Source organism: Salarias fasciatus, chromosome 1 (genome assembly GCF_902148845.1).
Source record: "Salarias fasciatus chromosome 1, fSalaFa1.1, whole genome shotgun sequence".
Taxonomy (NCBI): domain Eukaryota; kingdom Metazoa; phylum Chordata; class Actinopteri; order Blenniiformes; family Blenniidae; genus Salarias; species Salarias fasciatus.
The window spans coordinates 10,058,907-10,082,866 of NC_043745.1; the positions used below are offsets into that span (position 1 = coordinate 10,058,907).

The 23,960-nt window shown below is 42.3% G+C and overlaps 1 protein-coding gene across 1 annotated transcript; it reads left to right on the top strand.

Moving 5' to 3' along the window:
• The first annotated feature begins 912 nt into the window (after positions 1–912).
• Positions 913–22,901, top strand: LOC115390236 (synaptosomal-associated protein 25-A-like). Its single transcript, XM_030094018.1, has 6 exons — positions 913–1,005; positions 11,769–11,817; positions 18,103–18,220; positions 21,235–21,354; positions 22,407–22,551; positions 22,822–22,901. The coding sequence occupies exons 1-6, from the start codon at positions 913–915 to the stop codon at positions 22,888–22,890; spliced, it is 594 nt and encodes a 197-aa protein (XP_029949878.1). The 3' UTR covers positions 22,891–22,901.
• Positions 22,902–23,960: the final 1,059 nt, after the last annotated feature.

Sequence of the window (23,960 nt, forward strand, 5' to 3'; positions counted from 1 at the left end):
ATAAATCAACAACAACGACAACAAAAATTATATTGAGGTTTTCATATTTAAAAAATGAAACAAATTTGTTCAGTCCAGATGGAAACGACAGAAGCTGTACTCTGCTTTTAATAGATAACAAATGGTGCCTAGTTGACTGTGATGATGGGCTGGCTCTTATCGTGTTCCATGATACACACCAGTTCTGCAGAGCATCTACTGCTGAGTAATCCTGTTGCTGCAGTGTTTTTTTTTTTTTTTTTAAAGGTTTTGCAAGAATGTAACAGATTCTGCACAGTATTTCCTTTGAAGTGTAACCATCTATCACTGTAATTTTTGGACTGTATTATTGGTGAAAAATGCTTACAAATCCGGTTTTCTAATAGGATAAAGATGTTTCTTTGATTGCGATTGCTTTTGCAAGTTTTCCAGCAAAAGCGTTCTGAGGTGGTCATAATAAAACTGATTCTTTTCCCATTAGTCCGACATCCTGGGGTGAATGTTCACCTGTCTGGCAGTAGATTATCAGTAAAGGTCTCGTCTAAATCAGATGTATCGTACAACAGCATCAGTGACATTAGTGTGACATTTGGCTGACATTTGAGTGGACAAACGATTGTCGTTCATGTGTGATTAGGTGCTTTACGGGTGTTTTCTCGTTCATTTGCTTCACTGTAATGCTATTAATGTACATCGTGCTATAAATTCATCAACTGATTATCAGTAATCACACCCAGACTAGATGTCATACTGGAAGGACAGTATTTGTGTTTGAAACTTTTTCAAAAAAATAGTAAAATGTCGTCGGTAGAGGCGTTGAAGTTTGAGATTGAGTGACGAACACAAGGATGGAGAGAGCGATCACCGTCGCTGTGACAGGAAATGAGAAGTAGACGCTGAGCTGTGTGCGAGAAGCAGCTTCGCTGCGTGAAGATGAAAATCACTGTGACTGGGACGACGTACGCAGTGAGTGTGGATGAGCTGAAGAAAACCATGCAGAACGTGACAGTTTTTATAACATCACTGGTACGGGAACATTTACAGATGTCCTCGCTCATGTCTCACTTTGAGACGACAGAGCTTTCTTTAAGTGTGCTGAACGTTACAAACCATCAATACTGTTGCCGCTGACAGCAAATCCATGGCGACACTGTCTACCAAGTGGGCATAAAGTGGGTACAACTGGAGGTGGGAATTCTTGGGGATGTGCCATTTGGAAACTTAGTGTCATTTTCTATAACAGTAAAATATATCTAATATCAAAACTGAATAAATTTGCATATTTCAAAAGAGGACTGGCGATCAATGACTGTTAGAGCATTATTTAGAATTAATTGAAGAAAGTGTAAGAAAATAAGAACTTTTCCATTTGGAAGATTATGTGTTTGTAGTTACAATTTCATATTTTCCAAAGAAACTGAGTCCACTTCAGATTCTCTGTCCACTTTTTGAATTCTGCCATCTGCTTAGAAATTTGAAAGAAAGGTTGATTTTTACTGGATCAGTTCTTCTTCTTCCACACATCGGTTTCAGTCACACAACGTCTGTTTTTTTTTTTTCCTCCCATGTGATGTTTTCCAGTCACCTTTCACCTGTGATGTTGTTAATCTGTGAATTCACACTCGCTCGGCTGTTTCTCTCATTGTCTGGAGCTTCAGCTTCAGCCAAATGGCTAAAATGCAAATGTCAACATAAATATTTTAAAGTGCAATTCTGTACAGGGTGTGGCAAACCAAAAAACACACACAACACACACACACACACACACACACACACACACACACACACACCACACATGCGCACACTAAAGGGATAGAAGCACTTTGAAAAGGCGTTTTTTTCCCCCCTCTCTCCCCTCCATCTCTTTTCCCGGCATGTGTTCAATTATTAAGCGCCATGACGACTCCACGGGAGCGGAGGCAGCCAGGCCGAGATCGGGGCGGGGCGGCACAAGGAGATACTTTATCACACATCCAGCTGTGGACAGAACTGACCTTGTGTCCATTCCCATCAGAGATGTTGTACAAGAACTGATTGATGGACGCAGTCGATGAGTAAAAAAAAAAAAAAAAAAACAAGGTTTTTTTTTTTTTTTGCTCCTTTACCAGCAAATTAAAGGAGACCTGTTCTGCCTATATGGATGTCACAGACATGGTTACGCAATATAATGGCATTCAGGTTAATCATGAGGTGGAGCGAAGGTTTAAATAACTTCTTTAAAAGGAATAAAAAGTGAGCTCACTTTTTATTAGCTTATCGTAGCTCATCACGAATGTCCTGTCAGTGCCATCTTCCACAGAGACAGCTGCAGCTGTAAGAAGGCGAAGCTTTCGTCAAATTACAACCATAGAAGCACTTCCTTTTTTAGTTTATAAAGCAAATCTATTTCACCATGCATCACCATTTTCACTGATTCCTAGGTAGATAATCTGCCTGCACCGTACAGGATTGCTCTTCCTCTCTAGATATTTGCCTTTATATTATGTACATTATCAAATTGTCACATACAGGATTTAATCTTCAATACTGTTTTATCTAACTTAGCATTGCAGGGCTGTGAACTTGATGTTTTACAGGGAAAACTGGGAGATATTCACAAACTCTTACATCTATATCTATGGTCAGATTAGTTCTTTTGGACTGTCGGAGGAAACAGGACTAGTCTGAGAAAAGCCACACACATTCAGGGAAAAACATGAGAATGACATAAACCTTGAAAATAGAACTTAAGGCACTTTGACATAATGCGTCAATGTTGCCCAAAACATTGCTGATTTGTGGCAGATAGAAATGTAACGTGTGATGATTGCATAAACCTGCGCTCTAAAATGTAATTTTATACTGTAATGGTCTGAAAGAAAATCTCTCCTCGCTGTGCCTGATAGACTCCAACAGCCAGAAGTCCCTTGGTCCCTGCGCTACACAGTATGCTGCCATAGATTAGATTACATAAAGCTTTAATGATCCCCGGGCTGAAAGCGGCCGAGTTGATAAATTCATAACAGTCTCAAGCCACATTGGAGCATAAAGTCTTCAATATGATTTGTGCAACAAAAGCAAAAATGCTTTCAACTCACAAATGAGATCTGATTGGGCTAGATGAGATTATTTGCCTCGTTAAGGGCTTAATCATTCACAGAGGTGACGGCAGACCCAGGCAGGGATTGGAGGAAATAGTGAGCTGGCTCCTTTTGGCTGGTCCAGCTGCTGCATGATATGCCGCTCTGCCAGACTGCTGCGTAACAAGAATATGCATTTTTCATGGACCATACCTCCAGCAGCACAAAGTGACTGCATGAAATACTGTCTGCCAGCACATCAGAGCGTCAAAAATAGCGCTGTCTCCATCCTGAAACTTCTCCCCCTCCCCTCCGTGACGGCGCTCCACCCTCCTCCGTCTTACTTCTCTGCTGATTGCTGAAGAAGAAACTCTTCTAGGAATATCATAGCATTTTAAAAATCAAAACTGCTTTTCTATTTATATTCTCATATAGGGCCTGTGTGAAATTTGCATGTTCTCCTTGTGCATGGGTTTTGTTTTTTAATTTTATTTCCTCTCACAATTTAGTCCTATAATTTGAGGTGAATTGGTCATTTCAAACTGATAATATGTGTGTGTGCACGTGTGAATGCATGTGTCAAAGTTTCACCATTGATTAGCTACTCGTTGCATGATTAAGGAATAAAGTTGTGCCGTTGCTCAGCTGACTGCTGCATTGCTCAGGGTGAAGCTACAGAATGTATCAGACACATTACATGATCACGTAGCATCTTATGTTAATTACTGACATGACTCAGTCAGACAGCTTCGGCGTTGTTCAGCCTCATATTGCACAGTTGTGTGTTGAAGCCGTTGGGTTGATCATGTAATAAAGGTGAAAAAAGTGCTGTGATTACCTGTGCCAATTAAAAACTTTGTGCCACGGAGAGCACACCAAGTGTTGTCAATACTTGTTTTCAATAGATCTTCACCCCGTCTGCATTGTTAGAATAGTCTGGGATGCTATTTTCACCTCCCTTACTCGAAATACCACATGTTCCCTTCATCTGACAGACCTTCCAAACCCTGATTACGTGTTAATGTCATGTTACTGTACCAATGGACATGCTGATTTTAGAGAGGGACATCTCAATCTACAAACTTCTGGTCAGATAATTACAGGTGAAGTTTTCTTTTGCTGTGTTGTTCCCCCCCCCCCGGTAATTTTTAGACACCAGCAGCAACAAATTTCTGTGATTAAGCTTGTTTTTGCTGAGAACCTGACTTGTTCAGCCTCAGCCTCTGAGGTATGGGTCAGGTTTCAGTGGACTTTCTCTTCTTGTGGCAGCCAATTAAAAATGAACAACGGGCTCCAGCTGGACACCTCGGCTTGAAGCTGTAAAGGCCATCAGCACTCTTATGGATATCTCTGACTTGTCATACAGTGTGTTCAGAAAAGAAAAATCTACCAACTGAAACTTCCTTTCTTTACTGTTTAGATGATTGAGTTTCTGTTCCTATTGGTGTACTCACCTCTCTCTCTCGCTCTCTCTTTTTCTTTTCTTTGCAGATTTTCTTGTTGAGGTCAAAGACAGCAGTCACCATGGCAGACGAAGCGGACATGCGCAATGAGCTGGCCGACCTGCAGACAGCGTGCCGATCAGATAGCTGACGGGTACAGCAGAGGACTGGTTGCACACCATTCTACAAGTGTTTTTTTTTTTTTTTTAGGTCACTACATCTTGACTACAAATTGTCTGTTTCCAATAAATTTATTTTAATGAAACTCAATAAAATTGAGCCTCCCAGAGAAGTAGGAGAAACATCAGCAGATGAATGGAAAAATGAAGTCTGAAGTGCTCCACAGTGCAACCAATTCTTTCTGTGACAATTTCGAAATGACCTCTTCTCAGTAGGGCGCGGATGTATCTGTAATCCTGCAGGCGGGCGGACGGCGCTGCTCTAATGTGACCGTCTCTTGTTTTAACCGGTGCCTCGCTAAGTCTCTTTCATGAAGATGGGAGCTTTTTTTGGATAAGGGAAGAACTCTGCCCTTTTAATGAGCTGAGAGGAGCTCTGGAAGAGCAGATAATTCTGAGCAGCGGAATAATGGAGCATCTCAAATGGCCTTATTAAACATTCATGAGGAGATAATGCAAGGCCGAGAGGCTCCGTCGATGGAGTTGGACGAGAGGAAAAGAGGAATGAGGAAGATGGGGACGGATGGAGCAACAGGAGGGCTGAGGAGATTAGCGAAGGGGAGAATGATTGAAACAAGCATTAGGTGTGGAAAGAGAGGTTGGTTTAGGGATCCTGCAGAGTTGCAAACATACGTAGGAATCACAGAGTTAATCAGAGCAGATGGGAACCAGAACGGGAGGAGAGGAGTGAAGAGGAGAAGAACAATCAGGGCCTAATTATATGTCTGAGTATCAGTCATTTGTCTGCTACTCCATATGAATACAGCCTATTAGTCCTCTTCTTGCTCCGTTGATCGAAACTCTCAGCTCCGGCTCTCCCAATTAACACAATCAAATGTCTTTGTGGTATTTCTACAGGTGCTGTGCTCTCTGTCTGCATTTGTCTGGACTCTCTGCTAATGGTTTGCTCCTCCTTGCAGTCTCTGGAGAGCACTCGGCTTAGCTGGCTCTGGTCGAGGAGGGAGTCCAATATTTCAGTGGCAAGCCATCACGATAATGTTCACGTAAAATGGAGAACTGGAGCGAAATCCGTTCTCATCCAGTTCTGGTGTGAAGAAAAAGATCCGTGGGAATGATCAGAAAACTAATTCAAACCAACTGGCATAAACAATGAAGACGTGAAAGTTAATGACTCATCTGTAAGATATTTGTTTGAGGTGGATGTTGAATTTCCTATTTAGTTGTTGTTTATAGTCTAATTCAGAGACCTGATGAAGTGAATTTAGGACGATGCTACAGTCACAACTCAGATGTGGTCAGTATTGAGTGTGGATTTGCTTGAACCGATTGCTATTTTAAAAAAATACAGTGCTCACGTAAATATATTGTTTTAGCATCACATAAAAAAATCGTTATCTCTATCAATAACTATGGAGGTCTGTGTGTACAAGGATTCAGTGCACTACTTTCACATATGACATACACTTTGTTGTGCTGAGTATTTTAGTTCAATTTACCATCAGAAAGCCAAAGTTAGCCGATGACAGGATGTGCATGGCATTCCCTGGAGCCAATTCTAGAGCCAGAAATCAGGTGTGTGATCCATTTATGTTAAAGGTTGACTGATGAAGTTTGAAGCCCTTGTGTCAAAATCAAAGACCATTTTGTATAAAATAGTCCAGCCCAGACTCATTATTGACTTGTTATCATTTCTTCTTTTTTTGGATCCTCGCTGTATGGTCACTTAAATGATAGATACTGATTCCTTTAATGGTGCGATTAGAGTTGTTAACTGAAAATAATTGGATTTATTTATATCATAATAGTACCGTAGGTAAATTTTCAGCATGAGGGGGGCGGTTAGTACATAGGTTCACCTGATTTGCAAAGAAGTTTGCTCTCTTTAGGCTCAAAAGCTTCTGAGCAAGTGTTGGACCTCTAGCGTTTGTCAAATCTTGACCAGCTGCTGAGCCGTGGCCCCGTTCTGACCTCCTGACGAGTCTTCATGTCCTAATGAGACAAAGCCGTGAGGGACGGAGCTCCAGCAGCCGCTGACCCCAACCTGTAACCTGCCGCACTGAGAGAAGGCTCTCCACGGGCAGCGGCTGAATGGCTGACCTTTCAACATAATGCCATTTGTTTGTTTCAGCTGTGTCCCATTGAAAATGTCCCGAGGTTCGTTAGTGTTTCCCCCGTGATAGTTGGTCTGGAGTCATAACCAGGGGAAACACAGAAGCAAACTTCCACTTTGTGGCGCGTCGGCTTCTCTTCTGTATCTGTGGCTGATAGCTCGGTGCGCATCACTTAGCATGCCTCCAGAGAGGACGCTCTCAATATAGACTGAGTGAAACAATAAGGCAGCATGGATTATAGATGACACTTAAAACACTTCTTACACTGTAAACAGTCATAATCTGTCTTTAGGTTTACTTTAGTGTTCAGCTATCAGTACAATCAAAGTCACCCTCTTCCAAGTATTAGAAAACAATTTGGTACCTACTGATGTATCCATAGCTGTGAATTTGATATTTCTATCACCACTGGGGAGTGAAAGTAGTGTTGTTTCTAACTCCAGGACTGCTCTTCCTCCCTCGTGCCGGAACCTGTAAGCACGTGCTGGTACTCTGACCTCTGTGCTCAAAGGACTTATAGTGAAGATTAGCTAATTGAATAGTTGGGAAGCAGTGAAAGCAGTCAGACCTCGCTCACACAGGGATTGCCTCTTAGGTCTTCTTGTTCAGGCGTGCACTGCTCTGATATTACAACAAAGTAGACTTAAAACAGTGTTAATGTTGGTCCTCATTCACCTTTTATCCATGTAAAAACAGGTGTGTCTTATACACTGCAGTTTGATGACAATCAGGCTGAAGCAGAAAAAAAAAAGCCAAAATAATCTATAACCACAGCAACTCCAAATGTATTTTTTTTACTTAGTTTTTTGGAAAAGAAAAGTCCTTTTTTTCACTTAGTTTATATGAACTACTTGAGACTTCAGAAGAAAAAATTACAATCTGAAATATTCTCACTTTGACGCTAAACTTCGCTCATGAGTCAGTTGTTATCACTGAATGATAAAAGGCATCGATTCCATCTACAGATCATTTCTGTGTCTCAGCGTTGCATTATTTAACCTGCGGGCCACATGCACACATCTGTCAAAGGCATTAAGCTAAAATATGATCAATATCATCAAAATTATGAACCCATTTACTACTGCCAGTTTTTCTTGTGTCTGTTGATGTGAGCTGTAGGACCCATCTGGTTTGAATTAAAATTCATGATTGGATTAGGACTCATGGGAAATATGACATGAGGATAGCAGGGAATGAAAAATGACACCTGAAGGTAACAGTTTAAGGTAACTGGCATTGACATTTCAGTCTCACTCAAAGGTTTGATGTTGGTTTACTGTAGCTGTTCTTCCTCAAATTCTGCACTGTTTGTGTACTGCAGCTTTGACAAGCTACCAGCTCAATGCCCCCAATAGTAAAACTGTTGTTTTAGTATAGAATTTCAAATTCATTGAATAATGAAGAGCAGCAAAGAAAACACATCGATTGTAAGTCAAATTTGGAGTTAAATCTATATAATATCAAACACTGCTGGTTTGTCTTCCTGAATAGTGTGTTACACAGTATAAATGCTATACTGCCACACAAACTGAAAACATGGACCTGTTTCTCTTAGAGCGGAACCAAATAGGCCAACAGTTCATTGAATGTCAGCAACACTTAGCCCGAGTGGCGTGCAAATGTCCTTGTCTCATGCAAATGTGTCCCATAATTCATTCTCAGGACTACTGAGTCACTGCTTAATTTTCTGACATGTGAGACGGTTAAGGGCATCTTGGAAACGGCGTGACCTGAATTTACAGGCAGTATACGTGGCATTAGCATTATCCTTATGAGCACCAGGTAAAATCTTGTCCACATACGAGTCCAGAAACCTGTCGCATGTCAGCAGTGGGCTGGGGGAAAGTAATACGTTTTCTTGAAAAAGAAACAACCAGTGGCCTTATTGTAGGAAAGGTTTATCAACAATATGGCCAGATAATAAAGGTTAAAAAAAAAACCTGTTATCAGTGGAAGGAGCTGAAATAGAAAGTGAGAGAGCGCTCAGTGGCTCAAGATGAAATGTGAGCGGAGCGAAGCGGGGAGGGAGATGGAAATGATTGAAATACAGTAAGGCGGAGATGAACGGGGAAATAGACTGAGGCAGTATGACTGATAACACAGAGATAGAAAGGGATATATGAAGGACATGGAGTCCAGATTCAGCGTCTGTGAGGAGCGCATCGTCATTAAAAGATGTGAAATGAACATCAGGAGCGTCAGAGAAGGTGGACATGATCGGAGGTTCATGGAGGAGCTTTTCTAACCTGAACCTGCCACGCTCTGCAAATGTCCTCACCTCAGTAATCTAATTTCTGTCTTAAGAGCATGTTTTTCTTTGAAGAGAGAAAGAGCCATCTGCACCGGTATTAATCCAATTCCACAGTTTGAAAGGATTTAATGCTCAGTTATCTGTAGCCTTCCATCACCTGGTTTTGTGACGTTACAATTAAGAATGATTTCATCGTGTCTTTTTTCACCGTTCAAAAATAGCATAATGTCACTGCTGAATCAGGATGCACCCTGGGTAAATAATGTTAACCATATTCTCTGAAACCATGCCAAGCTTTGCTTTATGCAGCTTCACCGAGTCTCCCGGTAAAAGTGTTTGACAGGATATTTCTCTGCTAAACATGGATTTCACTGCACATTTAAAGACTGCAAGCACCACGCAGACTGAATTATGAGTCATAAAATGGGATAGAAATCTCTATTTGAAAATTATCTGGTTCCTCAACCTTGTGCTAATTATTATGTGATCCCATTATTGTGTCCCATTCATTTATAACATCTTTGTATTTTTCAACCAGGACTCTCTAGTTACATAACTGTTCAAGATAAAACCGCTAAAAGGCCACCAGGCGACCTGATGGCCTGCGTGCACGTGTTTAGCCCAGCACGTACAGAATGAGGTGATGTCAACACACTTGGCTCTGCCAGTTGGCATGCTCAGATATCCTGCCTTCCCCCTCTTATCTGTGAATTCTCCAGAATAAACCAGCAGTCTTGGTTATCTACACATTTACCTTCGAAGAGAAAAAAAGAAGGAATCTGATGTAAATAGCAGTTTGCAATCTGGTACTGCCGCATCTAGATATGCTTTTTTTCTCTGTGAGCTCATTCATCATGAGCAGTTTAACCCCACCCTGCTGCAGACAGTGACCACCGGTCCATGTTTGTCTCAGGCATTCTGAATAACACTAATATCAGTGGCACTGGACCCCATATATCACTGCTCCAGGAAGGTCAGAGCGAAGTCTGATCAAGAGCAGCTGATGCGTGAACTGAGCGGCCTTTGGACTTTTAATATCCGTCAGAAGCTGCCTCGGGGCTCGCGGGGAGCACAAACCTGTTGTTTGGCTGTGCGCGGCGCAGTGGTTAATGTGGTTACTGCGCGCTCACTCGAGTGTGTTATTATGTGATGAGGCTTGCGCTCAGAAAATAACAGCATACGAGCCGAAGTGGCTGTTCAGGGCTTTGTGCGTCCATGTGTTGGTGCGAGTGCCAACTCTGGGAGCCAAATCAAAATGTTACATTACTGGAGCTTTGTCAGCAAATCTCTGGGAACACAACAAATATAGCACACGCCGTTTGGTTAACCAGTTTATCTCGAGAGTCTGTGCAGAATCAAGCAGGAATGTTCCCGAGGCATTTTGAGGGTTTTCTTCTTTCTTTCTTTCTTTTCCTCTGAGGTTATAAGAAGTGTATTTTTATGCCATTTTGTAGCTCAGGTGAATAAGTATGTTTCTATATGAATGATCCCATGTGAAAGCTGCACAAATAAGCCTGACAGGCAATGACAAAATAGTTCACCAACCTCGGCGCCACCTGGTTTCACCCACTGAGAGAATGTGTGAAATCCTCCCATGCACCACGGGCACTGTCCTGGATGATGGACACTTTTTTCCGGGAGCTGATGTTCACACAGTGACTGACTTCTCTGTCAGGAAGATTACATTTTATATTTCCCTCTACATTTACAACCATTTGCCAATCGGATGTTCTTATTGAAGCTACTAACACCTGGGATTTGACTGGCTCTTTGTTGACTTCTTCCTTTTTCTTTGAAAATGGCCACAAATAAAAGCGCTACACTGAAGTGACTGTCATCAACGTGGTTTGTTGTTATCAGCAACCATTTCCATAACCCCTTGTTTTGCTATATATGTGAACCTGTTGAATGTGGTGTTTAAAGTTGTGAGTCTCTAGCCTCTGAACAAGAAATGAAACAGGTGAAGTAGCTCAATAGGAAAAGCCACATCTTACCGAGAAGAGAGTCTGACTCTAAGTAATGTGTTCAATGCGCCGGTCAGCCACAAGCTTTGACACTTTGGCACTTTGACACCGATTGTTCCCAGTGCGCCTGTCAAAGGCTGGAATATAATCGGCTGCTGGTGGACGATCATATTCTTAGAGCTGATGTGGAAGTTGAAGCAGGAAAAATGAGCGATTGTGAGAATCTGAGTGACTTTGACACAGGCCAGATTTTGATAATGAAGTCAGAGTATCTCCAAGACTGCAGCTGTTTTTTTTTTTTTGTTTTGTTTTTTGTCGTCCAAAACTGGTTTATGAAAGGACAATTTGTCAGTGTGGATCAATCTCAGTGGAGAGCCACTGATTGTCAGATTTGTGAAAATGTTTGGATGTCAAACCGTGTAGTTGATTGTCTTGTGGAGACCAGTACCTGTACGTTTGTCATGATGTTTGCAAAGATATTATTTTACCAAATATCACATACATGAACTGTTCCAGACCAGGCCAGTTGGTCTGCTCACCTAAGCCAGTTCTTGTTTTATTTTTAACACACAGGCAGTCAGTCATCAGGCAGATAGAAAATGTCAGTATAGGCCTTCAAAGTCAGGCTGTTTTCTGCTGTGCCACGCAAGATCAATTTCAAAAAGTGATTTCAAATTGTAATTTGACCCACTTCTGCCATTCTGATAGCTCTTCTTATTTCAGCTCTGCTGACCTCCGCTCACCTGTCACATTTCTCCCTCTTTTCCCCTTCACCTCTTCTCTTGGCTGTCGTCTCTCCCTCCTTCTCTCTCTATCTGTTAGAGTAAAGATGCCGGCATCAGGACCCTGGTCATGTTGGATGAACAGGGAGGTAAGTTGGTAGGGACAGATCACTGAACTGTCTGCTTCACTTTAACCTGCTCTGCTGCTTATTCTCTCTCGCGCCGTATAACAGGAGCCATCATCAGTATGTCCAGTATAACACAACGGTTTGAACAAAAACACTCACCTTTATGATTTCATACTTAGTGAAGCAGACTCAGTCCTTAATCTGTGAGTCTCACCCAGTCTTAAGGCCCAAATGTGCTTGATGCTAAACTCGCAGACGGATACAGACGGAGCCTTCCATCTGTCTTCTGCATTAGTTATGTGCATGATTTGGTGTATTTTCAGGGAGCTTATGAATACATAGCAAAAGGAGAAAGACCACTGATGTCCTGTGGGTCCATGTTGTGCAGTATAGCTCATGTACGACCTGGAGGAAACCAAATCTTCATCACGATCATATCGGGACAAAGGAGACTCAGATGACTTGTGTGAACAGTTTATAAATGTCTCCACTCTCAAAATATAAAAACAACAAAAAACAACTCAAATCAGCAAATTGTCCTGACCAGATCCTATTTCAGATGCTACAAGGCACTCGGACACTTATTTTAGGAGTTTTTAAACTGTTTCCTTAATGTTTGGATTGGAAAAGTTGTTCCACATTCAACTAGCATCATATCAGCATGGCAGTCTTTAGAAGACAGCATATTTGGGCCTTCGTCACACCACTATACTGGATGACACTGGTGAACCAGTTTTCTGGCTCCCTGTTATACACCTCTACGCAGATCTGTAATTTTATACGTTCTTGCAATTTATTGAGTGCTTAACTCCTCTGATACCTTTTCTTATCGGCCATATGATATTAGATTCTGTTGTTAAATTTTACTTGAAGTAAATGAGTTGTTTTGACTGTATAGATATGCACTTCCCATGTTTCAGTATAATTTCTCAGGTTGTCCCGTCATGTTCCGGCCACCACTTTAACACGGTTCCTCACAACTAATGCAGAGCTCAAAAGAACTTTGTCTGTCCTCATTTCAAGCAGTTGAAATAATTCAGTTGTCTTCCCCTGATTGAACTGTTCTCATGTAGTGATATATCTGATTCAGCTGTAGTGGACCTCTTCTGAAAACATTATCATCTAATCGATAGAAATCACAAAAACAGCATTAGAGCCTGGATTGATGTCAAGCTTTTTGTTGGAGCTTTCAAGACTGTATACACTAGATGAAGGTTTCCAAAGCTATATGTGGCAGGGGCACTGAAACAAAATGAAGCAAAACATAAAAGAATATTATTTTCAAACAAAATAAGAAGAGCTAGAAGATTCAGTATTCCTTCTAAGTTGTTGACATTTTAGGGAATAATGAATATTGGAGAAAGATGAGAGGCTGTATTGCCACCTTTTACAAAACACCTCAAATCCAGGATTTTTACAAACTGGCCAAACCTGCACACGTCTGGTAAGTTCAAGGAGACTCGGGTATTGAGTGTGTGCGCTTCAATCATACGTGTGAATGCAAGGGAGCATCAGATAAATAGACTGAGCCCTCCTGAGGGGTTTGGGTCCACGTTGAAATGAACTCTGACTCTTCAGTTCAACTGAAGTGTTACCAGGACACAAAACAAACACTTCATTACAAGCACAACAGATTCATTCCTGCTCCCCGTTTTAGCTATTTGATCTATTTTAACAGAGATCCTTCACCCTCAGCTGATTAGATAAATACTAACACAGACAGTTACATATTTTGATCTGATGGTCACAACAGGAACACAAAGCTGAACCTGTTTGGTTATTCAAGTGTCTTTCCTTTTTATCAGTCCTATTCTCTTCACTGCAGTGTGAACCTCTTGAATCCCGTTGAGATAAATCTTTGATGTCTAATGTAGAGCCAGAAAGTGCTGGAGAAAGAGGAGGTGCACATAACCCTCACTGATTTCCTCTGAGTACTGAGGATCAGCCGGTATTGCTGCCCCAACCCTTCTTCTGTAAATGGGAATGAGAGGAAAATCTGCATACAATATAGGAAAAAGAAGAAGCATAAGGCTTTTTAAACAATGGCCGTGCTGAAAGGATCCACAGTCTGTTCAAAGGTGTAACAACAAACAGATTGGGAGAAAAACCTTGACCAAAGCAACAAATTTTAACAACTGGCAGTGTGAATGTTCTGATCACTGTTGTCTCTTTGCTGCCATTAAAACATATGAAGACTCACAGAACAGTCACGTGTTTCGCTGGCAGCAGGATGCCTCATACTGTATGTTGCAGACGCATGTCGACTTGAACTGTGTGTATCGTCATATAAATGTGAAGGTTGCGTGTGTGTGTGTGTGTATATTACCGAAGGCTTGTGCTTATTTCCATGCGTGAAAGAGCAGCCTAATTGGCCTGTCAAAGGAACAGATAGCCCCCCCCGCCCCAACCCCCCACACCCATTTCCTCCCGTCTACTTCCCCCCCGGAGTAACTGCTGCCACAGTGCTCAGCTCACTGCTGTTATCACAGGACAGCAATCAATTCACAGATTTAAATTACCTCTGCCTCCGAGCTACTGTCCTCTACACCTGACCCCCCATCTGTCTCCCTCTGCCTTCTTCATCCTCCTTCTCCTCTTTCCTCTGCCTTTCTCTCATAACAGCCAGTCTTCTCTTTAACTCAGCGATGAAGCTCTCTCCCCACGTGATCCCCCCCCCCACCCCTTCGTCTTCTCACCGTTCACCGTCGACGGCTCAGTCATATTTTGCCAAGTTATTTACATCAACAGTTCCCTCTTAAATTGCCATCGCAGAAGAGAGATAGGGCGGGATGCCAGAGCTTGCCGAGCCTGTAGTAGTTAATACAGTCTTGTTGAGCTGTAAACTGGGGTGTGACTAATCCCTCTGCCCTTTACACACACACACACACAAGCACACGCGCACACACACACAGGTCACGCGCAGGAGGAGATTTGTCATTTCTCACAGTGATGTATTACCTGTGGTGGAGGTCTCTGCGCGGCTAATGAGTCCCTCCCCGCTCGGCTGTTACATGCATGTTGACCTAAATTACACCCGGAGCCAGGGCTGATGGATTACAGCGCCGCCTCGGCGAGCCTTCGCAAATCGCTGCGTTTTAAGCAGGCACCGCGAAACTTTCATCAGCCATGCACGATGAGTGGCGCCATTCGTGTTTATAATAAATCTGAGACGTTAATGCATTCATGGTGATTAATTGCATGGCGCTGTGCAAAAATGTAACAAAAAAAATTGACATTATCACCAGAGCAGTTCAAGTCTTCACTACGTCTTCAGTGGTCAACAGCAATGCCTGATCACAACACTAAGTCTGAAGTAAATAGACATGATTTAGGAATTCATTCATCTACTAAATTAGTTTGAGTTGGAAAAACAGCTGCTTCTTGTGTCACGTGCTATCAAAATGCTGTTTGGTCAGAACGCCTCTATTTATTTCCATTTTTTAAAAGTGATATCTCACCACCAGCTTACAGCAATATAAGCTGCATCACTGATTTTAATTGAAAGCTCCTCAGTACCATTTCTGAACTGTTTGCTCTGGTCTGTGTGAGATAACACGACTACAGATAACTCCCACTCCACCGTGGGCCGTATTTAAATGCTTTCCTGCACACAGCCTGTAATCCATTTTGATAATCATTGTCCACTTTTGTCATTCTAACAATGGACAATATCTGTGTGAAGAATGCCTATTTTTGGGGATTTGATCAGTTTATTCACGTGTTTTGGAGCAAAACATTCAATAAACCACAGTGTTGTTTCCTATTCCCTTCAGGAGCAAGTTTGATTAATGCATTTTGTACAGACAGCTTTGCCACTGTGGGGGAAAAACCCCCCCCAAAACTTTTCTACAACTGACGTGAATCGACCGGTGTCCTTTTTGGAGTCAACAAACATAGTTGAAGTCATTCACTGTTAGATCCTAATCGACTCTCTCCTCTTCCATCCATCCATCTTCTTCCTCACTGAGTTCACATGGAGGCACAAAATCAATATGGAGAGCAGCCCAGACATCGCTGTCCCCCTCAGCTTCCTCAAGCTCTTCCTCCTGTCGGGGACCAAGTAAACACTGAAACTGCTGCCGCTGTGCGCAGTGTGTAACTGGGACACGTGGAGATCTAGCTGTTGTTGGTGGTTTTTTGACAAACTCAGGGGAACAGCTGGAAGGGACAAACCTAACTCCAGGTACGACGAGGTGCAGGTTTCAACACAAAGATGATTCCACTTCACAAACCAACAGCTGACAGGATATTTAAAGAGTTTGCTGAATCTGCTGTCTGAAAGTGGATTTTTAGGATAAACCTCACAGTTATCAGAAAAGAGGTTTTCCTTTTTTTCCAGTGAGCCCCTCCCATTTTTTTCCAGAAAGATCTGGGGAAGATGTAACCGGACAAAAACACAAAGCCCTTCCCTGAAATGTGGTCTATCTGCATTACAAAGAGACTTCTAAAAACCTTGACATTTCCTGTAAGACAAACCCCCCATGAAGATCATCTTTTCCCATAACAATTAACCAGCTGCTGAGAGTCTGACCTTGACGCTGAGCTTTTCATAGCACTCCTGCTGATTGACCATCAGAGGAGGGAAATGTGCTTCAGACTTCATGTGGCTGAATGATGCTCGTCATGCTTTCATTTCACTCACTCATTACATGGCTTTTAGATTTGACCTTCTTCTTGTCAGATCTTTGGAGTATTTCTGTTTTTCTCTCTCTCTTCTAAATCCACTCTATCGTCTTCTGTTGAATCATTGATTTCTTTATTGGCTTCTGGGTCACTTAAGCTGATAAAGTTTACCTCCTGAAGGCAGCGGTGCGTGTCTTCTATCGCTCGCTGCCTTTGTCACCTATCGACTCCCGCTGAGTTGCAGCAGTATTCAGACAGGTAAAGAGGCATAACTAACGTCTTCATGCACAGATTGCAGGTCTGGATGAAGCCCACTGCACGCCCCGCTTAGAAATGAAATAAGTCCTTCTGAAGGAGAAAAGGCAAAAGGAGCACTAAAAAGAAGAAAAGCCCAAGTTCTCAATCCCAGCAAGTACTGAATCGGTCCCTGTGAATTCAGCCGATGCCTCCCACCGGGCTTTCTGGGATCTGTTTCATATTTTCTATAAATAATGTCAGTGTACTCAGCTATGGATACTGACATTGTGTCTTCTTCACTTTCTGACATGTGGAGGTTTTCAGCATACTTAAATGGATCCTGATCGGTAAATTAAACAAAAACAAATGCTGCTCGGAAATATTTTCCAACTTTCCAGCATAATAACGCCTGAGTGTTTTGTGAGCGCTACTATCCTGGTATGTTCATAGATTACACTGTGAGAAATGCTAAACTCCTGAAACTGCAGGAGCAATAACTGAAAGTTATTGCTCGGAGGTTTGCAGTTTATTAAAGAGACAATCTCAAGTGAGCTCCAAGATAAAAAGCTTAAGAATTTGCTCCCTGAACTAATAATTTTTTTTCAGTGTACTAAGTGAAAATTGAAGTTCTTACTAATTGTATTTTCAAAGTGTATTCATTCATGTTGGCTTATTTCACAGAAGTACATTTCTCCTAATGTGAGAGACATGGGACTTTGCTTTATTTGTAAATCAGCCATATCTTGTGAAATATTACAATACTTAGCACTTGGCGTTGTTGCAGGCTTTTCCTTTTCCAAACCTCCACATGTCAGAAACAAAAGGACGATACAAATCAGTCAATTCTGCAGGCTAGTGGTGATCGAAGCGATATCATTTATATCAAACACAAAGTACTTTATCAGGATTATGGATCTGGGAAAGAATCCCTGCAATCTGTCGATGCTGCATTGAATGAGCCTACTGTCAGCGCTTGTTGCCTGCTAGTGCATCTTAGTCAGAGCGTTTAGCGTCTCTCACTGTAGCGTAGCGAGCACCCCCTCCAGACCACCCAGTCAACTTCATTTCACTGCTCTCATGCCTTTGTCCCTACCAGAACAACTTGACCGTGTGGAAGAGGGCATGAACAAGGTGAACGCAGACCTGAAGGAGGCCGAGAAAGATTTAAAAGATATAGGACAATGCTGTGGTCTGATATGCCCATGTATTAAAAAGTAGGTACCGGCCAGGAGCCCCCTGCTCTTGCCTGTCCAGTGCTGGTGGTGGTGATGGTGGTGGTGGTGATGTCTGATGTCTCTCTTGTCACAGTCAATGTCTTTTTTTGTCTTCTCTCCTTTGTCTCCCTCCCTTCTCTACTCCCCCTCCCCTCAACTTCTTCCACCTCTCTTCTCTTCTCACGTGCTTTCGTTCTTTTGCTGGGATAAATGACAATGTGTTGCTAATCAGAACAACTGGAGCGCATCGAGGAGGGGATGGACCAAATCAATAAGGACATGAAGGATGCAGAAAAGAATTTGAACAATCTAGGACAGTTCTGTGGTCTATGTTCATGTCCATGTAACAAGTAGGTGCTGCCTGCATGTGTTTCAGTGCCTGCCTACCTGCCTCTCTTCTCCGTCCGCCTGCTTCTGGTGTGTAGAGCATGGTGAACTGTGGTGTGAGCAGTCAGGCCCAAAAGACACAACAGTGCACTCTCCGAACAGGCACTGGCACTGCATGCACGAGCATCTGTGTCTGTCACTTTTAACTTAACACAGAGATCAGGTGAAAGATCATGTGCGCGCATGGAAAACGCACGACGCCACATGCGCGCGGCTGCTAGGACGCAGCTGGATTTGCTCTCAACAGCCCTTCATTCCACATTGGATGAGAGATTCTCTTCCAGCAGGTAGCAGCATCAACAAGGATCTCGGCCACGGCATCCACCGACCCTCTGAACCCCACCCACACTCCCACCCTGACCCCCTGCAGCATGACCCCTCATGCTGTGCACCAAAACAACATCTACTATTTGCCTTCTTTCTCATCTGAATGTCCCCCATTTCACAGCACAATTTAAGCTCCAAACTTTAAGATGTGCGCTATTAGGCACCAGTGATCTCATGGGTCATTCACATCAGAAACCTGCTTTCAAGTTATGATTCAGCATATTGGAATAGTCTTCACTGGTCTTTTTTTGCAGATATTTACATGAGAAGATTGATGGTGAGACTGTGACTGAAGCGAGCAGACAGTCAACTTAGCAGTATGGATTTGACATTTTCATTGGGCTTATAGTCAATCAATCATCACAGAATGAGGGGTTTATGACTTTTACTACAAACAGACACTGAAAGGAACAAATTACTGTAGCTTCAATTTATTTTTTTTATTTTAATGTGAGCTTAAGGTGTGTTTTTAGATTGACCTCTAACATTTTTGATGGAGCCCATGCTTCCATACTGCTAAGCTATGCAAGTTTCATATTTAGCATATGCTCATGAGAGCAGTGTTAATCTTTTCATGTATTTCTCTGCAAAAAAAAATCAAATAAGAGTATCTGCCAACATGCTGCAAGATTCAACCCAGCATAATTTCAAACAACCCTTGGTATAAATTGTGGTTGTTTATCTTTATATACTTGAATATGATTCTTGGGTGTTGTCCGGTCTTTAGAAAACATGTTAGAGAGCAAAATGAAGCTACTCAGATCAATTTAAGACAACATGAGCATGTATTTCTTTGAGATCAGGTGTAATTTATGGGTTCCTTTGTAGTTTAAGGTAACATGATTTCACTTTTTCCCAGCTGTCACATTGGACGTCTTCAGTTAAAAATCGCTTCATGTGACGATAGAATAAGAACCTGTTCAGCAGTAAGGGGTGGAAATATACAAACAGCAGGTTCTAATAGGTTAGAAGAAGAAGAAGGTTCTAATTGGTTAACAAAGCAGTAGTATTTTGTCCTCAGATCATGAACAACTAGTCGATTCAAAAGACATTGAGGTCAACTCGTTAATGAACATGCTCAATGCTAGAATTGTTAGAAGGCGCTCATTTGGCGCTCGGTGTGAAATGAAGAGCCCAAAAGGCCAGCGTGAGGTGAATGAGCAGCTGTTTTTTTTTTCTTCTTTAATTTGAAACATCCTTTAAACTGAGCATAATAGGTCCTCGTTACAGCTCTCAAATCTCTCCTAAAGTCTTGTGTGATATCTTTTCTCACTCCTAATTGCCAAACTATGGCCACTGAGTCATGTCTGAGCATATTACACTCTGGGACCGATGCACATACTCTTTTTAGTCCATCTTTCTCTGAGCTATAGAAAACACAAGTGGCTGAGAAACCAAAAACAAACAAAAAAAATTTTTAAGAAAGCTTGAAGTCTTGTTGGGTATTTCATGTTTTGTTTACAACAAGATAGTTTTCTGGGGTTAACAATTATTAACAAGTATCCATGATTTATGGGTTGGGTTTTTGCTCTTTTTCCATAATTGTGTTTACAATAACTTTTTAATCCATAATTCAGCTTTTAGCAGGTTTTGTTCAGTAGCCTGATTTACCAGGGGGGTGGTGTTTTCACATAGAGCCATTTCGGGTTCAGATCTTGTGTATTCTATAGCTCGCCGGTCCTCTCATTCATGAGCCTCTTCGTTACGTAACCCTGCGGTTATGTCATGTGTTTCATTCGATTTAGACTCTTTTCTGAGGCCGTCTCCCCCCCTCCAGGTCAAATGGCTTGAGTACGACAATTCTCGCTTGTTCTGGCCCGACTGGAGCACCTGATGGGCGTGCTTGACCCCCTCCAGCCTGAGAGGAGCCTTTAAATGGCGTCGGTGGTCTCTGGCGGAGACCGCCGCCTCTCAGATTCTCTAAGCATAATCAAACAAATGCTAAGAATTACATGTGCTCATTTGACTGTGTGCGGCGTGTCCTCCCACAGATCCAACCCATCCTGTTGAAATGAAGGGCTTGTCACAGCTAGACAAATGATCACTGTGTGTTTCTCTCAACCTAACGACACAGCTTTCTTTTTAGAGACACAGCATGTATCTGATCCTGTTCTTCTTTATGTGTTCTCCCTCCCCGTGTCCAACAATGCATGTAATATGTCTCCGCCTCGCATGTCTCGTCACCCTGCATGTTTCTATGTGTGTGTTTGTGTGCGTGAATGTGCGCATGTGGGTGTGCGTGTTTCTGCTTTTCGTGTTCTGTGTTTGTGATCTTCTGTACCTGCTTGTGGGAGACGGTTATTTTCTTTTTGAAATTTCTTTCTAACACAAGCCACAACGTGAGCTCATTGTGCTCTGATTCAATTGATCTGCATGTTGGATCAATTATTCACTAACAGGCTGCAAAATGCATGTATGTAACGTTATCATACGTGGCTGACGTGTCGCTTTTAGCAGCCTAATTGGCTCGACACTCTAGACATATATTTGTGTATATGTTTTGATAGTAAACCGCAAGACAAACCTTTCCATGCACAAACTCATCAACACACACACACACACACACACACACACACACACACACACACACACACACACAGTGCATGGTACGGTGGCTAAAGTGGCCCTGACTGAAATGTGTGTGTGGTAGGATTAAGGGCGGGGGCCAGGCCTGGGGAGGGAACCAGGATGGAGTGGTGAACAGCCAGCCGGGGGCTCGAGTGGTGGACGAGCGTGAACAGATGGCCATCAGCGGGGGTTTCATCCGCAGGTAAACACGCGCGTGTGTGTGTGTGTTTGTGTGTGAATGTCTGTGAGAGTGTAGGTGTTGGTTCGTGCGTGTGTGCAAAACACTTAATTTTGAGCGTGCGAAACAATTTACAGGCATAATTAAATCATGTTATTCTGATAATCTGCATGTTATGTAATGCTCTAACAGTCACTGCCCAGTTAGAACAGGAGGTTCTGTTTTGACGGGACGTTTCCACTTTTTACATCCTGCCTGCAGGATTCAGGAAGTTTTAATGAGTTCACGAAAATATGTGGTCGTCCATTATTTTTTGTGGGCAGATCTATGATGCTTGCAAACAGGAATTTGGAGCAGCATTGTGTCTGATCTGCCCACTAAAGGTGTGCTATTATCTTTGTGAGTGAGACTACAGTTTGAAGAGGAGTTCTTTTCACAGTTTTACACATATTTTATGGAATTTCTAAAACACTATTAATTAAAAGCATTATTTTACTTATTTTATTTTGTACAGTGAGGCTCCAAAAGAAAGTGATTATTTTTTTCATTTTCTTTGGAGTTTCTGTTCAGAAAAAAAAAATCATTATTTGAATATTTAATTCCACTGTTTTTTTCAGTTAATTATGTTCTCGGAGGTTATTTTCAGCAAAATAAAGTATTTCAAGATAACAAATGTTGATATCCTTACAGAGGAGGCATACTTCACAAAGCATTTTTGTGAACTTGGAGTTTCACTGAAGTGTCTTGATGCTGGTCTGGTGTCCTGCTTTCTGAGAACAAAATATGAATGCAGTACAGCTCGGTCAGGATTTCGTAACAGGGGCCCCATGCTCCACCACATGTATTTAAATGATAAAGAACTAGTGCGGTATCAGTCTGGAAAAACAATGTGATTGAAACTCTGTTCATCTTTCCACACTTTGAGAATCCCTGCCCTAACTTAGCAATATTTACCATCAGATAATCACATTATCTGACAGTGTTTCATTGAACACTGGTCTTTGACACTTTCCCCCCCGGTCAGAAAGGCCAAGGCATCCTGTACAGTGAGCTCTTCCTCTGTCTGTGCCTTTCAGGGTAACAGATGATGCCCGGGAGAACGAGATGGACGAGAACTTAGAGCAGGTGGGCGGGATCATCGGCAATCTGCGTCACATGGCCCTGGACATGGGCCAGGAGATCGACACCCAGAACCGCCAGATCGACAGGATCATGGAGAAGGTACTGTACCCACAGTCCATTCAGAAAGTCATTCAAACGCAAGGTAGCATGGAGCTAATAGTGCAAATGATTCATCAGATTTTTGGCGTGGATTACAGGCTCGTGGTGGGTATACGAGAGCGGATGTAACAGATTTAGCTGTGCCTGTCACACTAATGGAGAATATCTAATTCCCTCGCCAGTGGGGAAAGTCTGCGTTGAATGTTCTGATCGTGCATCAGTCGGTGTGTCTTCATGAGCTCCATGACAGCTGATGTTTTTCCCTTTCAGGCTGATTCCAACAAGACCAGGATCGATGAGGCTAACCAGCGTGCTACGAAGATGTTGGGCAGTGGCTAAACTGCAGCAACAAAAAGTGCTTTCATCCATTCCCATTCAATCCCAGACACCACAAACGAAAGAAATAAAAATCATCACCAAGGGAACCCAGCTCCTGCTCCCAAACGCCCCGCGCCCACCTCCTTTTGCTCGACAGCATTCGCTGCAAAGTCATGCTTGTATTGTGATGCTGGTAGAGGTTTGCACACATGCACATATCATACTTCCCCTCCTGCCCCCTCCCTCTCCACCGTTACCTACCCATCACAAACCCCCATTCAGTCAGTGTTGTTCTGTGATGTTGCCCTTTTTAATTTTGTTAAATAATAGTTCTGTCACACGACGTCCACTCCGACTCAGTCCTCGCTGTACATAGTGCTTCTTCGATGGCTTCGGTGATTTAGATCACTCGTCCGCTTCTCTCCATCATTCTTCTCTCTTTTTTTTTAAAAGTCTGTGTGTAATATAAACTGTATGTACACCTCGTTTATAAGATACCATTCGCCCCATGTTGGTATTGTGAGACACACTGTATATCCATCCGTTAAGTTGCTGTGACGCTACGTGAAAAGGCCGCAGTGATTTCCAGTGAGTGTAGTCGACATACAGCCCCTACAGTTTACTCTTAGGCCACAGTCAGTTCATGTCAGTTTCACTAATCCAGTGGACTCTTCATTAAAGGGGACCTATTATTGCTCATTTTCAGAGTTCTGTGATACTCTGAAACTCCTGCCTGTGATTGGCCAGCTTCAGGGAAGTGAAACTTTCAACATGTAATTTGACATCGGCATCATCATTTTGCTTAATGCTGTGATGTCTTGAAGGAGTAACATGAGAAAATCTGTGTTGTGCTAACAGCAAGTCCTCAGAATTTCAAACTTTGGCTATATCTATTTAAAAAACCAGGGATCATCATAAATCAGGCATAATATGCCCCCTTTAAGTATTCACACCCTGACTTTGGACCGGTAATGTAACAAATTTTGTCAAGAAGCAGTATTAAAACAAATTGATGCCAGGCATAGTTTGTATAGTATAATCTTTTTTTTCCCCTCAGGGAAATAAAACTGTTCATTCAAAAGCAGAGAGAT